The 18186-nt window shown below is 40.5% G+C and overlaps 1 protein-coding gene across 8 annotated transcripts in view; it reads left to right on the forward strand.

Annotated features, from left to right (window-relative positions):
• Nucleotides 1-18186, forward strand: part of GOLM1 (golgi membrane protein 1) — a 30587-nt gene that overhangs the window by 5217 nt on the left and 7184 nt on the right. For all 8 annotated transcript variants that reach the window (XM_083817739.1, XM_083817732.1, XM_083817737.1 and 5 more), the window contains 5 exons: nucleotides 783-904; nucleotides 3083-3262; nucleotides 12414-12468; nucleotides 14262-14364; nucleotides 16784-16922. In XM_083817739.1, the coding sequence (XP_083673865.1) occupies nucleotides 806-904; nucleotides 3083-3262; nucleotides 12414-12468; nucleotides 14262-14364; nucleotides 16784-16922 (576 nt within the window). In that variant the 5' untranslated portion in view covers nucleotides 783-805. The remainder of the gene's footprint in view (nucleotides 1-782; nucleotides 905-3082; nucleotides 3263-12413; nucleotides 12469-14261; nucleotides 14365-16783; nucleotides 16923-18186) is intronic.

The raw sequence follows: 18186 nt of genomic DNA on the forward strand, positions 1-18186 counted from the left end.
TTTATTTATTTATATATTTTTTAGATTATCCATAAAATAATTTGGTACAATCTGATTTGTTTACTGACTGACTAACTAGTGTGGAACCAAAATGTTAGAATCATATTACCAGGGCAAAAAGTTGAACTACCCAAGTTTTGAAAGCAAAGTGTAAATTACTCCTGAAACCATGAGACTTGAATTTCGTTACTGACTAAATGAGATTACAAGGAATGTATCCTCTTATCTCGAGTCCAGCATTGTCTAATTAACTTGCTGGATGGAATATATGATAGAAGGATGGCTGGTTTGTTCTGTTCATTGCAGATTTTCATTATATCATCAAGAATATTCAAGACTTAACCCTGCACTTGATGTGAAGCTTTATGTAGAAATTAATAATATGATACGGCTTTTTCTTTTTTTCAGTCCCTCAGATCATAGAACCATAGAATCATTAAGGTTGGAAAAGGAAAAGACCGTCAAGATCATCTGGCCCAACCATCACCCTACCACCAATGTCACCCACTAAACCATGTCCCTAAGCACCACGTCCAACCTTTCCTTGAACACCCCCAGATAGAAATACCTAGGCAGAATGCCTTCCTTGCTAGGTGTAGTCCATTCAGCTGAGAGCTGTTGCATTATTACAGTAAAAGCTTGATAGTGTGTGTAAAGTAATCTAAGTGGAGAACGCGATATGTATTTTGATTTGTATGACATGTATTTTGATTTGCAGATTTCTACACTGTTGTGGTTGTGTGTTTTCGTTAATTTTTATGTTTTATTTTTTGAAATTGCAGGGCTAGGAAACAGCTGCTGAGGGATGAAGTCTCCACCTCTTCTCGTGGCTGCCCTCCTGGCTTGCATCATCGTTTTGGGTTTCAATTACTGGATTGCAAGCTCTCGCAATGCGGATCTGCAGGTAATGTTCCTATTGGTCTGCACGTGGTCTTGCACGTGTATGGTTAATAAGGGTAGTCCACAGCAAGAGGAATGCTTCCTCTGCATGTGGTGAGCTAGGAACTTTGGCTTGCTGTAGGGGTTTACACAAATATTACAGTTGATGCTCATCAGCCGAGGGAGATGGGGAAATGGGAGGAATGCCTGTTTGTAGGTAAGGGGGACCCAAAACCTGAAGACCTACATATGGTGCCTGTAACTTCCGCACACATGTGGCATTCAGCTGGTTTGTTCTGTTTCAGTTTGCAGATGTGGCATCCTGTTGTTTTTCTTATTTTTTTTTCCCTCAGAGCACATTGCAACTTGCCCCCCGTTTTTTAGTCTGAATGGGCCTCCGTAATTTGCTCATCTCCATAAATTATTTTCCTATATTTTCGCCATTCTGGTGACTTCTGTTTTTTAGTATAAAGTAAGATTGACCTCTTTTGATAAATGTTAGACGAATAAGGATGCACACACACTTTACCACCAAGGACAGAGAAATCTAGCTTGTTCAGAAATGGTATTGAGAAATCTGAATTTGTATTTCTTAGAAATCGTTCCTAAAGAAGGCACACAGCTCACATGGAAATAATAACTCTGCTGTTTTGTAGTGGTGACTGTATTTTCTGTGTCTGTTGAGCTTGGGTTTGTTATCCTTACTGGACTGCACATCCTGAAGTTGAGAATTCAGCTCTCCCCGCCCTCCCCTCCCTTTCCTCCCTCCCCTTTCTCCTTTTTTTTTTCCTTTCTTTTTCTTTAACAATCAGCAACAACAAAAACCTGAAAATTTAGTCAGGTGATTAAACATGGCTTATGAGAGCTCTTCCCAAGTTTTTCTATTTAATTATTATTTTCTTTTTAATTGAACTGAATTTTAACACTGCGTTGATGGCTGTTGGAACTGCATTCCTGTTCCACCCCGGAGCTGACACTCTTCAAGCAGGGCATGTCTTGGGCCATGCAGTTGAGGGAACGTCTTAGTTTTCCTGTGGTGACAGGGTATGATGTCATTTCTTCTGGAAACTTGGTCATCTCTCCTCTTTCCTTTAGTGAGGGGCCTCAGGGTGGTGGCTACCAGCTGTTTGTAGCTGTGGCAGTAATACTGAGGCTTTGCTGCACAATCATGGGGCAGCTGATATGAAAATAAGCCAGCATACCAGCTTATCTTGGTCTCAATAACGTACAGACATAAAATCCCGTTTACTGTTACTGATTTACTGTATCATCTTGTACACTTTCCCCAAAGAACACCAATGAATGTACTTTCACTTCTGTGTAGTCAAGCACTCTGACTAGAATAAAAGCACATCCAAAGCTATGAATGGAGCTTTTAAAACACTCCTAAAACACTCATATAACCCATTCGTTTGTTGGCAAGACTTTGCTGCTATTATGACTAACGCGGAATAAGTGCTTTTTTTTGCTTTTCCAGCCCAGCTACAAGTTGTTTTTTTTATTTTTTTATTTTTCCCTCCTCCTCTCCATTCTCTTGCAGTGGCAATGAAGTGGAGTAATGAAACGGTGCTGTCCTCCGTCCATTTTGTCCATGGTCTTAAGTAGAAATTTTTGATGATTTGAGAGATGATTTTTTTCCCTCTGAGTAAGTTTAGGATCAACACCAGAAACTGCAGTGATGTCAGAATGGGCATTTTGAGAAATGTTTTGACCTTGTACTTCAGAAAGATTGTAGACATATTTTTTAATGTATTTCGTTTGTTTTGTTTTTGTTCTGGTGTGTTTTTTTTTGTTTTTTTTTTTGTTTTTTTCTGTGTTTTTTTTTTTTTTTACTGTAAGTATTTAGACAGCTTTGTATTTATTTGATGATCTTTAACTGAAATTTTGATGGCTGCTACAGAATATGAGTTACCAATAATTTATGTAAGTCTGGTGTGTGTGTGTGTGTGTATGCTTACAGGTGGCTGACAGATATCACCAACTGAGGAAATATTTTGATGAGATTAGTATTGTTTGTCTGTTGTATTCTCTGAAGTTAGGTATTCTATGAAAGAATAGAAGAAAAGCCCAGTAAAAAGGAAATTGGGTTTACTTGTTACATATTCCAGTTCTGCCTATGTGAAGTTTGAAAGCATGACCCTCTTAAAACAGTCTCAGAGGGGAAACATTTCTCTTTGTCTTTTGCTAATGTGCTCTTCCCCAGAGTCGGATCATAGGTTTGGAAAGCAAAGTCCGCAGAGCAGCAGCGGAGAGAGGCGCTGTGGAGCTCAAAAAGAATGAATTCCAGGGAGAGCTGGAGAAGCAGCGAGAGCAGATTGATCAAATCCAGTCCTTGCATAGCTTCCAGATGGAAAATGCCAACAGAGCACATCAGGAAGAGAAGGTAGGCCCTGTTCTAGCTACACTTTACAATGAGACTGTGATTTACCATCATGCTCTCTGCAACAGTGTAAGGTTGCTCAAATGTGCAAGCTAATGGGGGTATGGTCAACATTTGTGTGGCAAAATGTTTAACATAAATTATCATAATGTTTAGAAAATGGACGTTGAATCCATATTATGAATGGTTTTAAACTAATCGTAGAACTACAGAATATCCCAAGTTGGAAGGGACCCATAAGGATCATCGAGTCCAACTCCTGGCAGCACGCAGGTCTATCCGAAAATTCAGACCATATGACTAAGAGCACAGTACAAATGCTTCTTAAACTCTGGCAGGCTTGGTGCAGTGACTGCTTCCCTGGGGAGCCTGTTAGTGAAGCAGTTCACCCTCTCAGTGAAGAACCTCTCCCCGGTGCCTAGCCTAAAAAAGAGTTAGGAGGAAATTCTTCACTCAGAGGGTGGTGAGGCAGTGGCACAGGTTGCCCAGAGAAGCTGTGGATGCCCCATCCCTGGAGGTGTTCAAGGCCAGGCTGAGTAGGGCTTTGGGCAGCCTGGTCTGGTGGGAAGTGTCCCTGCCCATGGTAGGGGGTTGGAATTGGATGGTCTTTAATGTCCCCTCCAACCCAAACGTTCTACGATTGTGATTTATAGCCCTCAGAGTGGTAGACTTCTTCAGCAGACTGTAATGGAGAAAACAGAAATACATTGTGGGGAAGAAAAAGAAAGAAACATACAGAATAAGACAAAATCTATCTCTATATATTTTTTTTTTACTGCTGCACATCATCAGCTTTTTGAATATGAAGTATTAAAACTGCAAGTGATAGCACTTCAGAATAATACCTCTACTGTCTCCCTAAGCCATCAATAGAGCTACATTGGGTTGGCCTCTGGCCATTTCCTGTACACTAATGTTTTAAAACTCGAGGAAAACAAGAAACTGTACCAACAGATACATTCGTATTTACTTCCTCAGTAGGCATAATGGTTGATGTTTATTTCTAAATGCATTGCAAATTTTGTGGCATCTTCAGCCTACAAAATATAATAAAAGTGAGAGACACCAGAAGGGTTAGAACAGCCTTTAGTGTTGATGCTCTTGACAGTGCAGTGTTGCAAGAGGCATGAAAGTCCTTTGTGAAGAATGTAAACATACATACTTAAATAACAGTATGTATGATTACCACTAACCATTTTATTTTGTATTTTCTTTGTGTTACAGACACTGCCTCAGATGTGTCAGTAAACCATTAATATAACTTTCTCACTGTTGCCAGGAGTATTTATCTGAGAGTAGTCATTCTGTGTTTATTACTTCTCCTGTAGAGTCTCATGGCCAGAGTTTATAGATCAACTTTCCAGGACTGTAGTTTTCAGCAGACTAAACAGATATAACTGGTGATGGTAATAGGTACTGTTCAGGTGAATGGTTCACTGTTAGATGGCAATTTGCTTTTCAAAACATTTGACAAGCAAACAAAAATTGACTAGAAGAATCTCTGAAAGTTGTAGAAAAAGAAAAACTGAATGAAAATGAGGGTGGAAGCGTGCCATTAATATGCAAATCAATGGCATATATTTTTAAATTATTTTGAAATCATTTTTATCCAAGGTCTTCAAAGAATTAATAAACCAATTATTTTTACCACTTTTGAGACGAACAGTTTTCTTTGATAATTTCTGTCTTCCATTTGAGTTCAATCTTTTGGTACGTTTTTAAAAAAGTGAGGTATGTTTTTGGTTTATTTTTTAATGTATGTGCATATTAAAAAGGTATTCCAGGATATTCAGACAGCATTCGAGTGAATAGAGTCATAGTGTGGTCTGGGTTGGAAGGGACCCCTAAAGATCATCTAGTGCAGCCAGGAGCAGAGCTTATAATAGATCTGGTTACCCAAAGGCCCATCCACCCTGTCTTTGAACAGAGCTGAATGTGGTACTGCAGCTGGGATCTCACAGGGTTGGAGTAGAGGGAGAGAATCACCTCCCTTGACGTGCTGGTAGCACTTCTGTTTATGCAGCTCAGGATACGATTGCCTTCCTGGGCTGCAAATGCACAGTCAGCTCATGCACATTTTTTCATCCACCAGTATCCCCAAGTCCTTCTCTGCAGTGCTGCTCTGAATCAAATCAGCACCAAATCTGTATCAATACTGAGGATTGCTCTGACACAGGTGGAGGACCTTGCACGTGTCCATGGTTTACTTCATGAGGACCACCTGAGCACATTTTTCCAGCCTGTCACGATCCCTCTGGGTGGTATCCTTTCCCTCTGGTGTATCGATTACACCACGCAGCTTGGTGTCATCCACATACTTGCTGAGGATGCACTCCAACCCATCATCATCTATATTATTAATGAAGATGTTAATATCAGCACCTTGAGTAACACCACTTGTTACTGGTTTCCATATGGACTTCGAGGCATTTACTGCACTTTGGATGCAGCTGTCAGCAAATTCCTTATCCGCACTGTAGATCATCTGCCAAATCCGTACCTTTCTAGTTCAGAGATAAGAATATTATGGGACACTGTGTCAAAGGCTTTGCAGAATCTAGGTGGGTGACATTAGTTACTTGTCCCTTTTCCACTGATGCAATTCTTCCGCTGTAGAAGCACACCAGGTTAGTTAGGTATGATTTGCTCTTGGTGCAACTGTTTTGGCTCTTTTTAGTCAACCAGTTGGGCCTCAACACAGTTCCACATGGCTTCTAGCAGGATCTGCTCCATGATCTTGCTGGGAATTGAAGTGTGGCTAACTGGTCGGTAGTTTGCAGGGTCTTTTTACCCTTCTTAAAAATAGGGGTGATATTTCTTCTTTTTTTTTTTTTTTTTCCCAGTCACTGGGAACTTTACCCGACTGCCACAACTTCTCAGATATGATAGGCAGTGGCTTGGCAATTAGGTCCTCCAGTTCTTCTGTACCTTGGAAAGCACCTCGTCAAGTTCCATGGACTTGGGCACATTCAGATCCCTCAGATGGTCTCCAACCCGGTCTTCTCCTATGAGGGGAGGAACTTCACCCAAGTGCTGTCTTGAGATCCGGGGACCTGGGAGATTTGAGAAGATTGATCACTAGTGAAAACAGAGGCAAAAAATTGTTGAGTACTTCAGCTTTTTCCATGTCTGTCATCGCTAGATCTTCTGACTTGTCAGAGAGGGTTCTTTTTCTTTGTTCCTCCTTTTCTGACCAATGTACCTGTAGAAGCCCTTCTGGTTATTTTTCACATTGCTCACCAGGTTCAGTTCCATCTGTGCCTTGGCTTTCCTAATCACATCTCTGCATGCTCGGGCAGCTTTCCTATATTGTTCCCAAGGTGTGTGTTCCTGTTTCCAGTGCCTATGCATTTCCTTCTTGCTCTTCAGTTCAGCCAGGAGGTGTTTATGCAGCCATGCTGGTCTCATGCCTTCCTTGCCTAATTTCTTGCACCTGGGGATCAAGAACTCTTGTGCTTGAAGAAAAATATCCTTGAAGAGCTGCCAACACTTTTCTGCTTCAGTGACCCTAACGGCAGTTTCCCACGGGATTGCATTCACCATTTCCTTAAACAGGTGAAGTTTTTTTTCCTAAAGTTAAAGGTCTTAACTTTGCTCTTTGCCCAGCCCATGTTCTTTGAGATCATGAAGTCTGTCAGGGCATAAGCGCTGCAACCCAGGCTGCCACCTATCCTGACCTCTCCCTGACTCCCCCTCCCAATTATATTATCTGTGTTAGTGAGCAGCAGGTCCAGTAAAGCTATTCCTCTGGTTCCTCTGTAACCTGGATTAAGAAACTGTCCTCTGGGAGACCTCTGCTGTCCTGCTTTTCCAGCGGGTGTCAGGTTGGTTGATGTTCCCCAGCAGGACCAGGACCTGTAAGCATAATGCTTCCTGTAGTTCAGGAAAGAGCAATTCATCAGTGTTCTCCTCTTGATCAGGCGGTAGTAAACACCTATCATGAGGTTTCCTTTGTTGGCTTGGCCTCTAATTCTCAACCGTATTTCTATCAACCTGCTTGGAATAATCTGTAAAGTTTGCTGTTGAAAACTGAGGAGATGTCACTGTAGAAAACATTAGATAAAAGTGATGCAATGGACTTATTTCCTCTCTTTTTCTTTTCATGACTGGAAAGTCTCAGGAGGTGAAGTGCTAGAACGAGCATGTATGTGTCCGTGCACCACTTCAGGGCAAGTTTAGAATTTGCTCTTGTTGTGACACATGAGCAAACATCCCACACAGATATTGTTTGTTTTCCAATTCTGCAACTCAAGAGTAGGGAGAAGTGCTTTACTGGAAAACTATATTTGTCAAAAGATGTCATCAACCAAGTTGGCAAGGATTCATCCACCATAAATTAGAAGCACCCCTGATGTGGCAATGGTGGTGGAAGAGAAGGAAAGCGTCCTTCTCCTTGCTAAGGACCTTAATCTGAAGAAGCTCTTCAGCATCAGTGTTTATTTAACAACAGGATGCAGAATATATAAAAAGACTATTTCTGAGCTTTTTCGTGTGTTTATCTGTATATACGTATGTATAAACATGTGTTGTATATGCACATATGCATACATATATATTTGTATACACACACAAATGCATATCCTTGTTTTTGTCTCCATGGATTCCTGAGGGACAAGTAATAAATTCACCCTTTCTGGTTATACAAACCTCAGTCCTTGAACTGAACTTTATTCCCCTCCCTGGGGATTAACAGTAGGTATTTACCTTTTCCAGGAGGGATGAATGCAAGTCCAAACCCCGAGTCACTCAGCTCTCTTTCCAAGTAATACAAACTGTCTAAATGTAACTAGACAGATGTTTGAATGATAAACAGGATTTTGTTTTAATTTTCATAGTTGTTCTTAAATAAGAACAGTGAAAGTGCAGATGTGTAGAAGTGAATGGTCTATCTCAAAAAAAAAAACCTGCTATTTTTCAGGGAGAATTTATAGGGCATCTGGATGTAGAAAAAAATCTGTACAGGGGCAAACCTTCGCAATCTGGACTTCTCACAAAAGCAACTCTCAGATAAGATTTGAGACCCAGATTAATTGCAGTTCGTCTCTGGTCACTGCATCTTGTTACTCTGCTGATTATATGGATAAGGATGTAGTAATATGCTGATAATATGACAAGGATAATTAAGCCACTGAGTTAGTTTTGTTCCAGACTTCTACACCAGTAAGATACTCTGCAAGTTAAAGTCATTGTTAGAGGCAACGTGACAGCCACTGAGAATTACATCTGCCTGCTTTTCTGGTTACATTGCCCCTGTGCTACTTCAAGAGCAAAGGCACAGAAGGTAGGAGATTGTTGGAGCCTGAAATACCCCATGGGCTCACCATTCGTTGAGGCAATGTAATCCTGGGTAATTGCTGTCATAATTCTTTTCCTATGTCTGAGTATGTCTAAAACATTTCTGTAACCAGTCTGCTTTCAAAAAAATTTGTTTGAACTTTTGAGGATTCATGTAGATTTACCCAATGGATTCTGGAAATCCATACAAAAATAGAGTGAAGAGATCAAGAGAGCTTACGTGAGCTCTCAGTAACAACAAATAAGAAATCGGGAGTGCAAAAGGGCTGTTTGTAATCCATAAACAATTTTCTAAAGCAGAACGATATCCAATCCAGTATGGTTGCTTTTCAGGACTTGTAGTTTCTGAGAGGTACACACCCACAGTAGTCTTTTTGGAGAGTGTAGCAACAGAACAACACACGTAACCTGTTTTTAGTTTTAACCCTTAGAACATACTTTTGCAATTTTCTTTTTCTGTGGATTTCTGTGATGCTTCCCCATCCCATATCTTGTTTTACTGAGGAAGAGCAGCAAGCTTTGTGTGCTGTGGGTGAGAAACACGTCACTGTTACTCATTTAACACTGGCCACAGCTGTTCTCATCCTTCCCTTTGGGAAAATCTCAATTCCCAGTGCAGCATTCTGAGGCAAAGTACCTGGTGGTGTGCTGAGAGTGGACTCTACTGAAACAGAGTGACGGTGGACAGGGGGAAGAGGGAAGAAAAGCCTGCTGTGAAGAGGCACCAATGTATGTTTTGTTTCTGTTTTTGAAAGAAGCAGTGTCATATCTTCTAGTTCTGGAAAGTTTTAAGGAAAGCAGGCACTGTCTTGCCCCCCGCTTTACTTGCTGCTGTGTGGCGTTTCTGAATTAGCGAGAGAAATCAGTCTGCTTACTCGTAACTCGTACAGCATATATCTAGAGAGTATCTCATTTTAAATTGTGTTTCAATATGGTGAAGAAAAAATGGGTGGGCTGGGACTGGCTGAACCATAGGCACCCCGAAAGTGGAAATGTAGAGTATGTGCAGCTTAAGATCACTGACGCTGTGTCTGACCTTTTTCTCCTTGTGAGTGCAAAGCCCCTTTTCACTGGTTTTAGTTCTGAAACAAATATTTACTCTTCTCAGCTACTTTGCTGTTTTATTCTTTTTTCCATCAGGAATCTCATTATGTGCCTGGATATGCTAAGTTCGGTTACTGTTGGAAAACACATACATTGGTTCAGGGTGCTGGGGCTAGCTTGTTTATGATGGTATAAAAAGCCATATACAGCCACTGCTGAAGGAGCTAGTGTAGTATGCCTCCCAGGAGTGTGTTTATTGCAACTGCTGTGTAAGGCATTAATCTGATGAAATGCTTATGTGTAGTTCAGAGCATGTGCTCAAAACATACGCTTTGAGATAGTTTATCTCAGTGCTTCCACGCATGCGTTTCTGTACGTTTCTATTTTTTTTAACTAACAATACCTTTAACGTTTGTGCTTCTTTAGTAGAATATGACTTATGTAGACATGTTCTTTGGTAAATAAAAAATATCTCTCTCAGCTGTCGTTAAAACATTTGCTGTCCAGCTGTAGCAAGATTTTTCCGTTATTTGCTGATGGCAGCATGGCTTTCCATTTGGTTTCTGAGGGCCTGCTGTCCACCATCGGGACCCCCAAGCCGGAGACTGACCTTTCCTGTCTGATAGTCGCAAGGTCTTCTGTGGAAGGCATGCGTGCAAGTACAACAAGCTGGTTCTGTCTAACAGAGTTACTCCCACAGTCAGAGATCAGACTCTGATATGGCAAAATACCGAGTATCCTGAGCTGAATAATCACTGCTAGGGATTATAGGTATTGTTCTGTGGGCTCAACGAGATTTAAAATGTAATTTTTTTTTTCCTAGCTCTGAGTTTAGGCTTGTGTTTGCTGACTGTTACTCTGCATTTTGAAAAATAAAATAGTATCTGCCTAATTCACAGATATGAAGCAAAGATTAGCTGGTGTTTGCATGCCAGGAGGAAGAATGGAAAGCCTGAAGCTATTGATACAGTCAGATAGAAAACTGGCAGTTGAAACACTGCCCTGTAAATTATTAAACAGCATTTCTGCTCAAGTTAAACAGGTGAATAGATTTCCATGATTTCTTACTGTACTCTTACCCTCAAATTCAGGAAGGTAGGTGTGGCATTGTCAAAAGGAAGTTTTATTTGATTTGGATTTATGCAGTCCAAACAAGTAAGATACGTGTTTATTTCTTAATGTTTCAAGGAGACTTTTTGGCTTTTCTGCACATCAGCTAATCACAGTTATTGCTGTTCTAAGGTACAAAACATTTAACTCTTGTCTTTTTCACTGTCAAAATGAAAGAAACGGTTCTGGTATTTGGGGGTTTCATTAAAGAACAAACAAACAAAAATCTGTCTGAACATAAAATGGCCATGTCAAACTAACAGTTTCTCCAGTAAACCAGTGAAAACAAATCCAGAGCCTATTTTATCTTGTCCTATAAGAAAGGAGACGACAGATAGGTAGGAGGTAATCCTAGGTATGTGCTGTTTTTCATGTCATTGCTATTTCTTTTCTTTTTAACAAAGGAGTAAAACCTTTGCTTTTGAGCTTTCACAAATGTTCATGTTTGTTCATAACACCATGAACAATAAGCTCATGGTCTGACTGTATGTATAGAATGGTGTAGGAATATTTCTTTTATTGGGTTGAAAATATCTGCCTCTTCATCAGGACATGAATGGCCACTTCTTTGATTTGGGACTTCTTAAAGGGTAGACAAAAGACAAATCCACGCCTCTGCTGTGTAGTCTCATTTGGATTGATTGAACACTTTCCTTCTCCTCATCAGTTAGTACTTGTTACTGTAGTCTTCAAGAAAATAGGCACTGACTGGCAGCATTGACTGGCATGACACGGGCAGACAGAATGCATGTAGGCTCTTCTTTTTTCCTTTGAAGTGATGTGGGTATGGGTATGCATCAGTACTTGAGCAGCAGCTTTGGGAAACTGTGGGCTTGATGTATCCTGACCTCAGACCCCTGCAGAATATAGGGGTGTCCTGGGAAAACTGCAGATCTAGAAAATTGCAATGAAACATAAGAAATACGCTCTTGAGACTGGATCATTGCTGAAGGATCAGTGGATCTCATCTTTAAGACTCCTGGACCAGGCTTTCTGAATGTTAAATATGAGCATGAGTTATGTTGATATTTGGCTCAGAGGAATTATTTTCATTTAGGCTCATGTTAGTTCAGTGAATATTCTGGTGTTTTGGGGCATTCGTATTTGTGTTGGGAGAGGGTGAGTGAGGGGAAAAAGGGACGAGTCATGTTCATATGTTGACTGCTTCAGAGTGAGAGAGCAAGTGCAAAGTGAGGGAATGGAGCAACATTATGCAGTGCTTTCTTATCAAAGCAGGAGTGGATAATTAGAAATGTGATACAAGGCAAAGGCTTCATGTTGCATTTGCAGAGTTCGCTTATGCTTTCTGTCTCATGCTTGTGTTCCTGAGTGCAGGTGAGCAGGAGTTAACAGCAAGCTATACTACAAGGTATTCTCTTTCATGGAATAAGATTAAACCAGAATGAAGCAGCAAGCAATTTTAGCAGTGGTCTCTGTAAATTCCTTCTACTTTTGTTTGTGATATCTGTGCAGTGATAGCTGTTTTTTCTGTATGTATACTGGGAAATCTGGGTTAAAATAAGTGCTTGTTGTTTGTAATAATAAATCTCTAGAGCAGCTAATAAAGTTTTTGTGTTTGGCTGTAACTCAGCACTCACAAATTAAAAATCCTGTTTTAAGTGCTTTGGTTGTTGTTGTTTATAACCTTAATGGTAACACAGGCCCTTCGCAATTAAAACATCGTTTTCTGTTTTGTGCTTTCCAGGCAGTGCTGATGAACAACATCACAACAAATGAACGATTAATCCAGAGTCTAAAAGGTATGATATAATACCTCCCTGTATCACTCTCATATTGGTCTTTAAGGCTTGTGTTATTACAGTGTCTTCTAGGAATGCTGCCTTCCTTCAAGTTGTGGGGAGGGTGCAGGAGCTGCTGTGACTTCGCTCCTGCATCCACACACTTCCTGTTCAGTGATCTGTCAGTCTGCATACGCCTCAACACCAGAGGGATTTCACAGAAGCATAGGATGGTTTGGATTGGAAGGGACCTTAAAGATCATCTAATTCCAACCAATTCCAATAGTGGGCAGGGACACCTCCCACCAGACCAGCTTCCTCAAAGCCCCGTCCAACCTGGCCTTGAACACCTCCAGGGATGGGGCATCCACGACTTTGTTGGGAAACCTGTTCCAGTGCTTCACCACCCTCTCAGTAAAGAATTTATTTTGAATATCTAATCTAAATCAACCCTCTTTAAGTATAAAGCCATTAATCCTTGTCCTATCAGTCCACACCCTGACGAAGGGTCCCTCCCCAGCTTTTCTGTAGGCCTCCTTTAGGTACTGGAAGGCCACTACAAGGTCTCCCCGGAGCCTTCTCTTCTCCAGGCTGAACAACCCCAACTCCCTCAGCCTGTTTTCATAGGAGAGGTGCTCCAGCCCTCTGATCATCGTCATGGCCCTCCTCTGGACCTTCTCGAGCATGTCCACGTCGTTCTTGTGCGGGGGACCCCAGAGCTGAATGCTGTACTCCAGGAGGGGTCTCATGAGAGCAGAGCGGAGGGGGACAATCCCCTTCCCTCACCCTGCTGGCCATGCTGCTTTTGATGCAGCCCAGGATGCGGTTGGCTTTCTGGGCTGCAAGCACACATTGCTGGCTCACGTTGAGCTTCTCACCAACCAACACCCCCAGGTCCTTCTCCTCAGGGCCGCTCTCAATCTGTATTTATCCATGTAGTGCTTAATGTGGGACTCCTGACCCCTAACTGCTAATGATGTAAAAATGATATGAAGTACAACTAGCTTCTGTACGTATTGTTTATATATTTTTCATTCCACTTTTTGTAGCATATGTTTGCATTCCTCTCTGAGGTGTTTGGGTCATAGGTTTTAGCACCAAGAGAATTTTCAAATTCATATAATAAACGAGAAAATGTAGTCTAATTCCTTTCAGTTCATGTTTGTGCTCCAAAATGTTATTAGCAATTTATGCCTCAGATGTCTCATCATAAGTTCTATAAACAGGCAAATAAATGTATTGCCAGTTCTTCTGATGTCCTCTCACAAAGCTTTCTATCAGAATGTATTTATAATGCTAGAGCGTGATGATGATTCTTCTAACATTAAAAAAAAAAAAAAGATGAATCTTACATTCCTCAAAACCAGAGGAATCTAATAGTAAAATGTATGTTATTCAGGGAAGAGTTGGAAACTTGGTCTTCTGACAGCTAATTAATATGAAAGCTATTTCATACTATGTTCTGATTAGTCTTCCATAGACCTGCATGCTTTTTGGGCTGAAATCTAGCAGAACAAGGGTGTGCAAACAAGTTTCCTAATGTATTTCTAATGAAGAAAAGGAGGTCAAAATATTAACACAAGCTGTGTGACACATATGTGCAGCTGAAAGACTAATCATGCCCAGTCCAGTGCATCTTTGATGAATCAGTTTAGCGATTGTCAGTGCATCTGTATACAAAATGTAATGAATGTAAGAGGAGGATAGAGCTAGTGTACTTACTGACAGATCTGTTGTGTGATATTTATGTTGTAATATATCTGGGTATATATGTGTGTGTATTTTAATACACATTTTAAACCTGTTACGATCAGAACACTTTAAAGAGTTACAGACAGAATATGGAAAACTACAGCTGGATGTTTACCAGTTTCAGAAGAACCAGACTAACCTTCAGAGAAAGTTCTCGTATGACCTGTAAGTATGCTCTTTCTAAATAATGGCTTCTGGAGTTGTAAGTGATTCAGTTATAACCCTAAGTATTCTTGTGATAGCTGTATCGCTGTCAGTAGATGTGCAGTTTTAAGATGAAAGCAGCACCTGACACATCTAAAATTGCTTATGGTCGATCTTGGAGAAGAATATAGTCCTTGCAATGCCCAGCATCTCAGTATGCACAGACTTCTCACACACTTCACATTCCTTCCAGTGCAGGAAGAGAAGGATAGCAATACTCTCATTTAAGAGCTGGGGGAAATGGCAACACAAAGAGGCTAAATGCTGAAGTTTGAGGACTAAGACACGGGAATACCCTTTGAGAAGCTGTACCTCCCTGAGTTGTGGAGGTCACAGCAAATTTCTGATAGAGCTACAGTTCTGCAGTGCACTTTGTACATAGTCATGGTTTTTTAGTTGAGATTTCTCATTGAATAGTGAAGCATGGATAACTGAACACGACTACATACCAGTATCTCTGGTAATACTAACATGTATTTTTGCTATTTCTAAGAATTTTTCATGGTTTCTTTCTGTTCAATAATCTTGTCTCCTCACTACTATTCTCCCCTCTGGTGTGCTGATATAGAAAACCAACAAAATTTGGTGTTTGTATGTTCTCATAAGGATTTACATCAGGCATATATTGTTCTAGTGATATGTATTTTTCCAACAGTCACATTTTAGCCAGATTTTTTAGGAATTCTGACTAGAAGCTCAACGTGTTAATCAAAAAACCTGAGTTTCGCAGGCCAAACTTGAAAACTTGAAATACCTTTTTTTATTATTATTTTTTTGTTTGTTCTTCATTTCCCTGAATTAAGAGTTAAGGATTTGTATTACCACATTTGGGATGTTTACTGATTGTCAGTTGGTTATGTAGTATGTTTCTTTTTTTTTTTTTTAAGACGTTGTTACTCATTTAGTAGTGATGACCCAGATGGAATATATTGGTGGATTTCTAATAATTTGGGACTTTAACATAAAAGTAAAAGGAAGTTGGAGATTTAAGTTTGTACCAGCCTTTTATTAAGCTGTGTTGCACTTACATGTCAATCAAGGTATTTTTTCCCCTTGAAGTTTATTGTGCGCCACAGCTGTGACATAGCTGGGACTGCTGGACCTTTGTTGATGTTTTTTGCTAGCCGGAGAAGAATATCTGTTTTCTAATGTCCTCCTTCGAAGGCTGTGGTCATCAAGAATAAATGTATCTGTAAGTGTACGTGCTGTATAGTCGTGCTCCACATAAGTGGTAAATCCTTGAACCACTGGATTGATAAGCACGTGCAGGAATGTGATACAGAGTAAATGTAGAAAGCCTGGTGTCTGAAAACGCACGCTTATTGCCCCTCTCTTGTGAAATATTTTCAAGTACATCTTGTTTAGCAGAAGGTCGGATCTGGAGGAAGCATCTCCAGGATCACAGCAGGCTCAAGGTGAAGGGATAAACAAGTTAGAGAGATGAAACCGTGCTACTTAGATGGGTTTGCATAGGTCAGGGAAGGTGCAGAGACAGGAATGATAATTCGGCCCACCATTAGATGAACAGGAACTAAGCCGCTAACTTGTCTGCCTTCTCTCAGTCCTGAAGCGGGTGCACTGTCTCCTGCAATCTCCCTTTGGTAATCCACAAAAGCAGTTGTTTTCTCAGTCAAGAAGCTACACTTTCTTCACTAGCTTTGCTGAATAATATTTAGATGTTCATTTTCTATGACCATGAGAGAGTGGTCGGCTACACAACTGAAAGCAGCAGTCCCTTAGTGTTATGACAGAGGAGGCACTGGTAGCACTGTCTAACTGTTAACATTACATATAAAATACTAAACGCTGTCTTCTTTAAGAAATATCCCTTTTGGAACTCACCATAGCTACCGAAGAACTCCTTTCTGTAGCATTTTGTTGTCTTACAGCACTGCACATTGGTGGAATATTGAGAAAGGGTGTGTTTAGTTTGCTAGCAGCAGCTTGCATCTGCTTTTGATTTGACCTAGTACTTTGCTGTTTCCTCTTTGTAACTAAAACCCAAATATGTGTTTCTGTTATCATAACAGAAGATTTTCAAGGATCAAAACTGATTTTGACTTAACTGAAATGGACTGATTAGTCAAAGACAAGAAAATCTGTACAGCTTGTTAAGCTGGTATAGCAAAAACAATTTAATTTCTTAAAGTGGAACTTGGACCACCTGCACCTTGAGTTTGTCTTTAGGACATAGGTTAACATCTTTTTTTTTTCTATGGACTTCTCAAATGTAAGCACAGGTAATAGAACTAAGAAGATTTAAAAAGTAAATAAACAAAAGGAATGGAATAAATAATGTTACAAAACAACATTTTATAAGAGTTATTTTATGGATATGGATGGAAGTTCATGACTGCTCACTTGTTCATGTTTTCTCCAGGTCACAGTGCATCAACCAGATGAAAGAATTAAAAGAACAATGTGAAGAAAGAATAAATGAAATCGCAAAAAAAGGCAGTGATGTATCACAAGTCAGAGAAAATAAAGACTTCCCAGAAGATTCCAAAAAAAGTGGCCAGGTATGGTGGAGGTAGTTTCTTACAAATCTTTTTCTATGTAATTGTTAAGTGGTTCTCCTCCTTTCTGCCATCTTCAGCTAACATTAGCTCATCTCATTAAGTTTTGTACTGCTCTGATTCATATCTGTTGAATGTTTCTGATTTATGTGAAATTGAGAGAATCTGGATACAGAACAAGGCAGAGGCTGCAGGAGACCTTGCCATTCTCCAAATTACTGTCTCTGAGATGCGCAGAGCTCGAGAGCCACTAATGAGAGTGGTGAGGAGCCCTTTCAAGAATACTTGTGCTGCTGAGCTTTGGTCCTTTTGACTTTGTTAAAGGACTTTACAAAGCTTTGTGTGTTGAAGTTGGATGAGGATACATGATGAGGATAAATGTACTGTGAATCACTTCAGAGTACCAGCAAGCCTCGAATATGATACTGTAGTCCATAGGTCTTCACTAGAGACTTTGAGGTTCATCAGTAGGTATAAAGTGCCGTGATTTTCCACGTGAACGCAGATTTCAGACTTTTGCAATGGGAATGAGGGGGAGATGAAATGTTTTAGCTGTTTGCTTTTGGTTATTCTGAATCAAAAAAGGCACGAAAAGCGTTGCTGTATGTACTTTGAGCAGTATCAGTGGAACAGTGCAGGGTTGCCAAAGGGGGTGGCTGTGTGCCCACCCAGTCTTTCCTCCTGAGGTGTGGAGGGTGGGAAAAATGCCGAGAAAATAGAAATCTGAGATGGTCATGTTGTCTTAGCATGTGAATTACTGCTGCTTCTTCAGTGAAGTGGGGTTAGATCAGGGACAGCTTGCTACGAACAACCCTGGAAACAGGTAGTGAAACTTCTGGGTGAAAAGGCAGCTAATTTGTTTGGATGTACAACAATTTATTTGGATGTACCCTTTCATCAAGACTGCAAGCACCTGTGGCAGATGTTACATGTGGCTGCAATTGGGCCTTTTTACCATATATGAGTGGCCAACTCATTGCAAAGGCAAGGGAGTTTAGGTAGTTTCTGCCTTTTAGTCCTTGCCTAGGAAAAGGCCACTTGGAGAAACAATTTGGTGATTTAGTAAGTGGAAAGGGTAAAGCATTGAGAGCTGAATTTGGGTTTTGCAAATAGCTAGAAATGATTGGGAGAATGGCTGAAACATCTTCCCATTGACCCCCGGCGTTCAGATAATGGTTCCAGTCTCTGTTCTATTCTCCTCAAACTCTTTATGTAAAAAGGGAGAATAGAGAACTGCTGAAGCTGTGACCTTTTATCCTGGGAACCT

The sequence above is a fragment of the Anser anser genome (assembly GCF_964211835.1).
Source record: "Anser anser genome assembly, chromosome: Z".
Classification (NCBI taxonomy): domain Eukaryota; kingdom Metazoa; phylum Chordata; class Aves; order Anseriformes; family Anatidae; genus Anser; species Anser anser.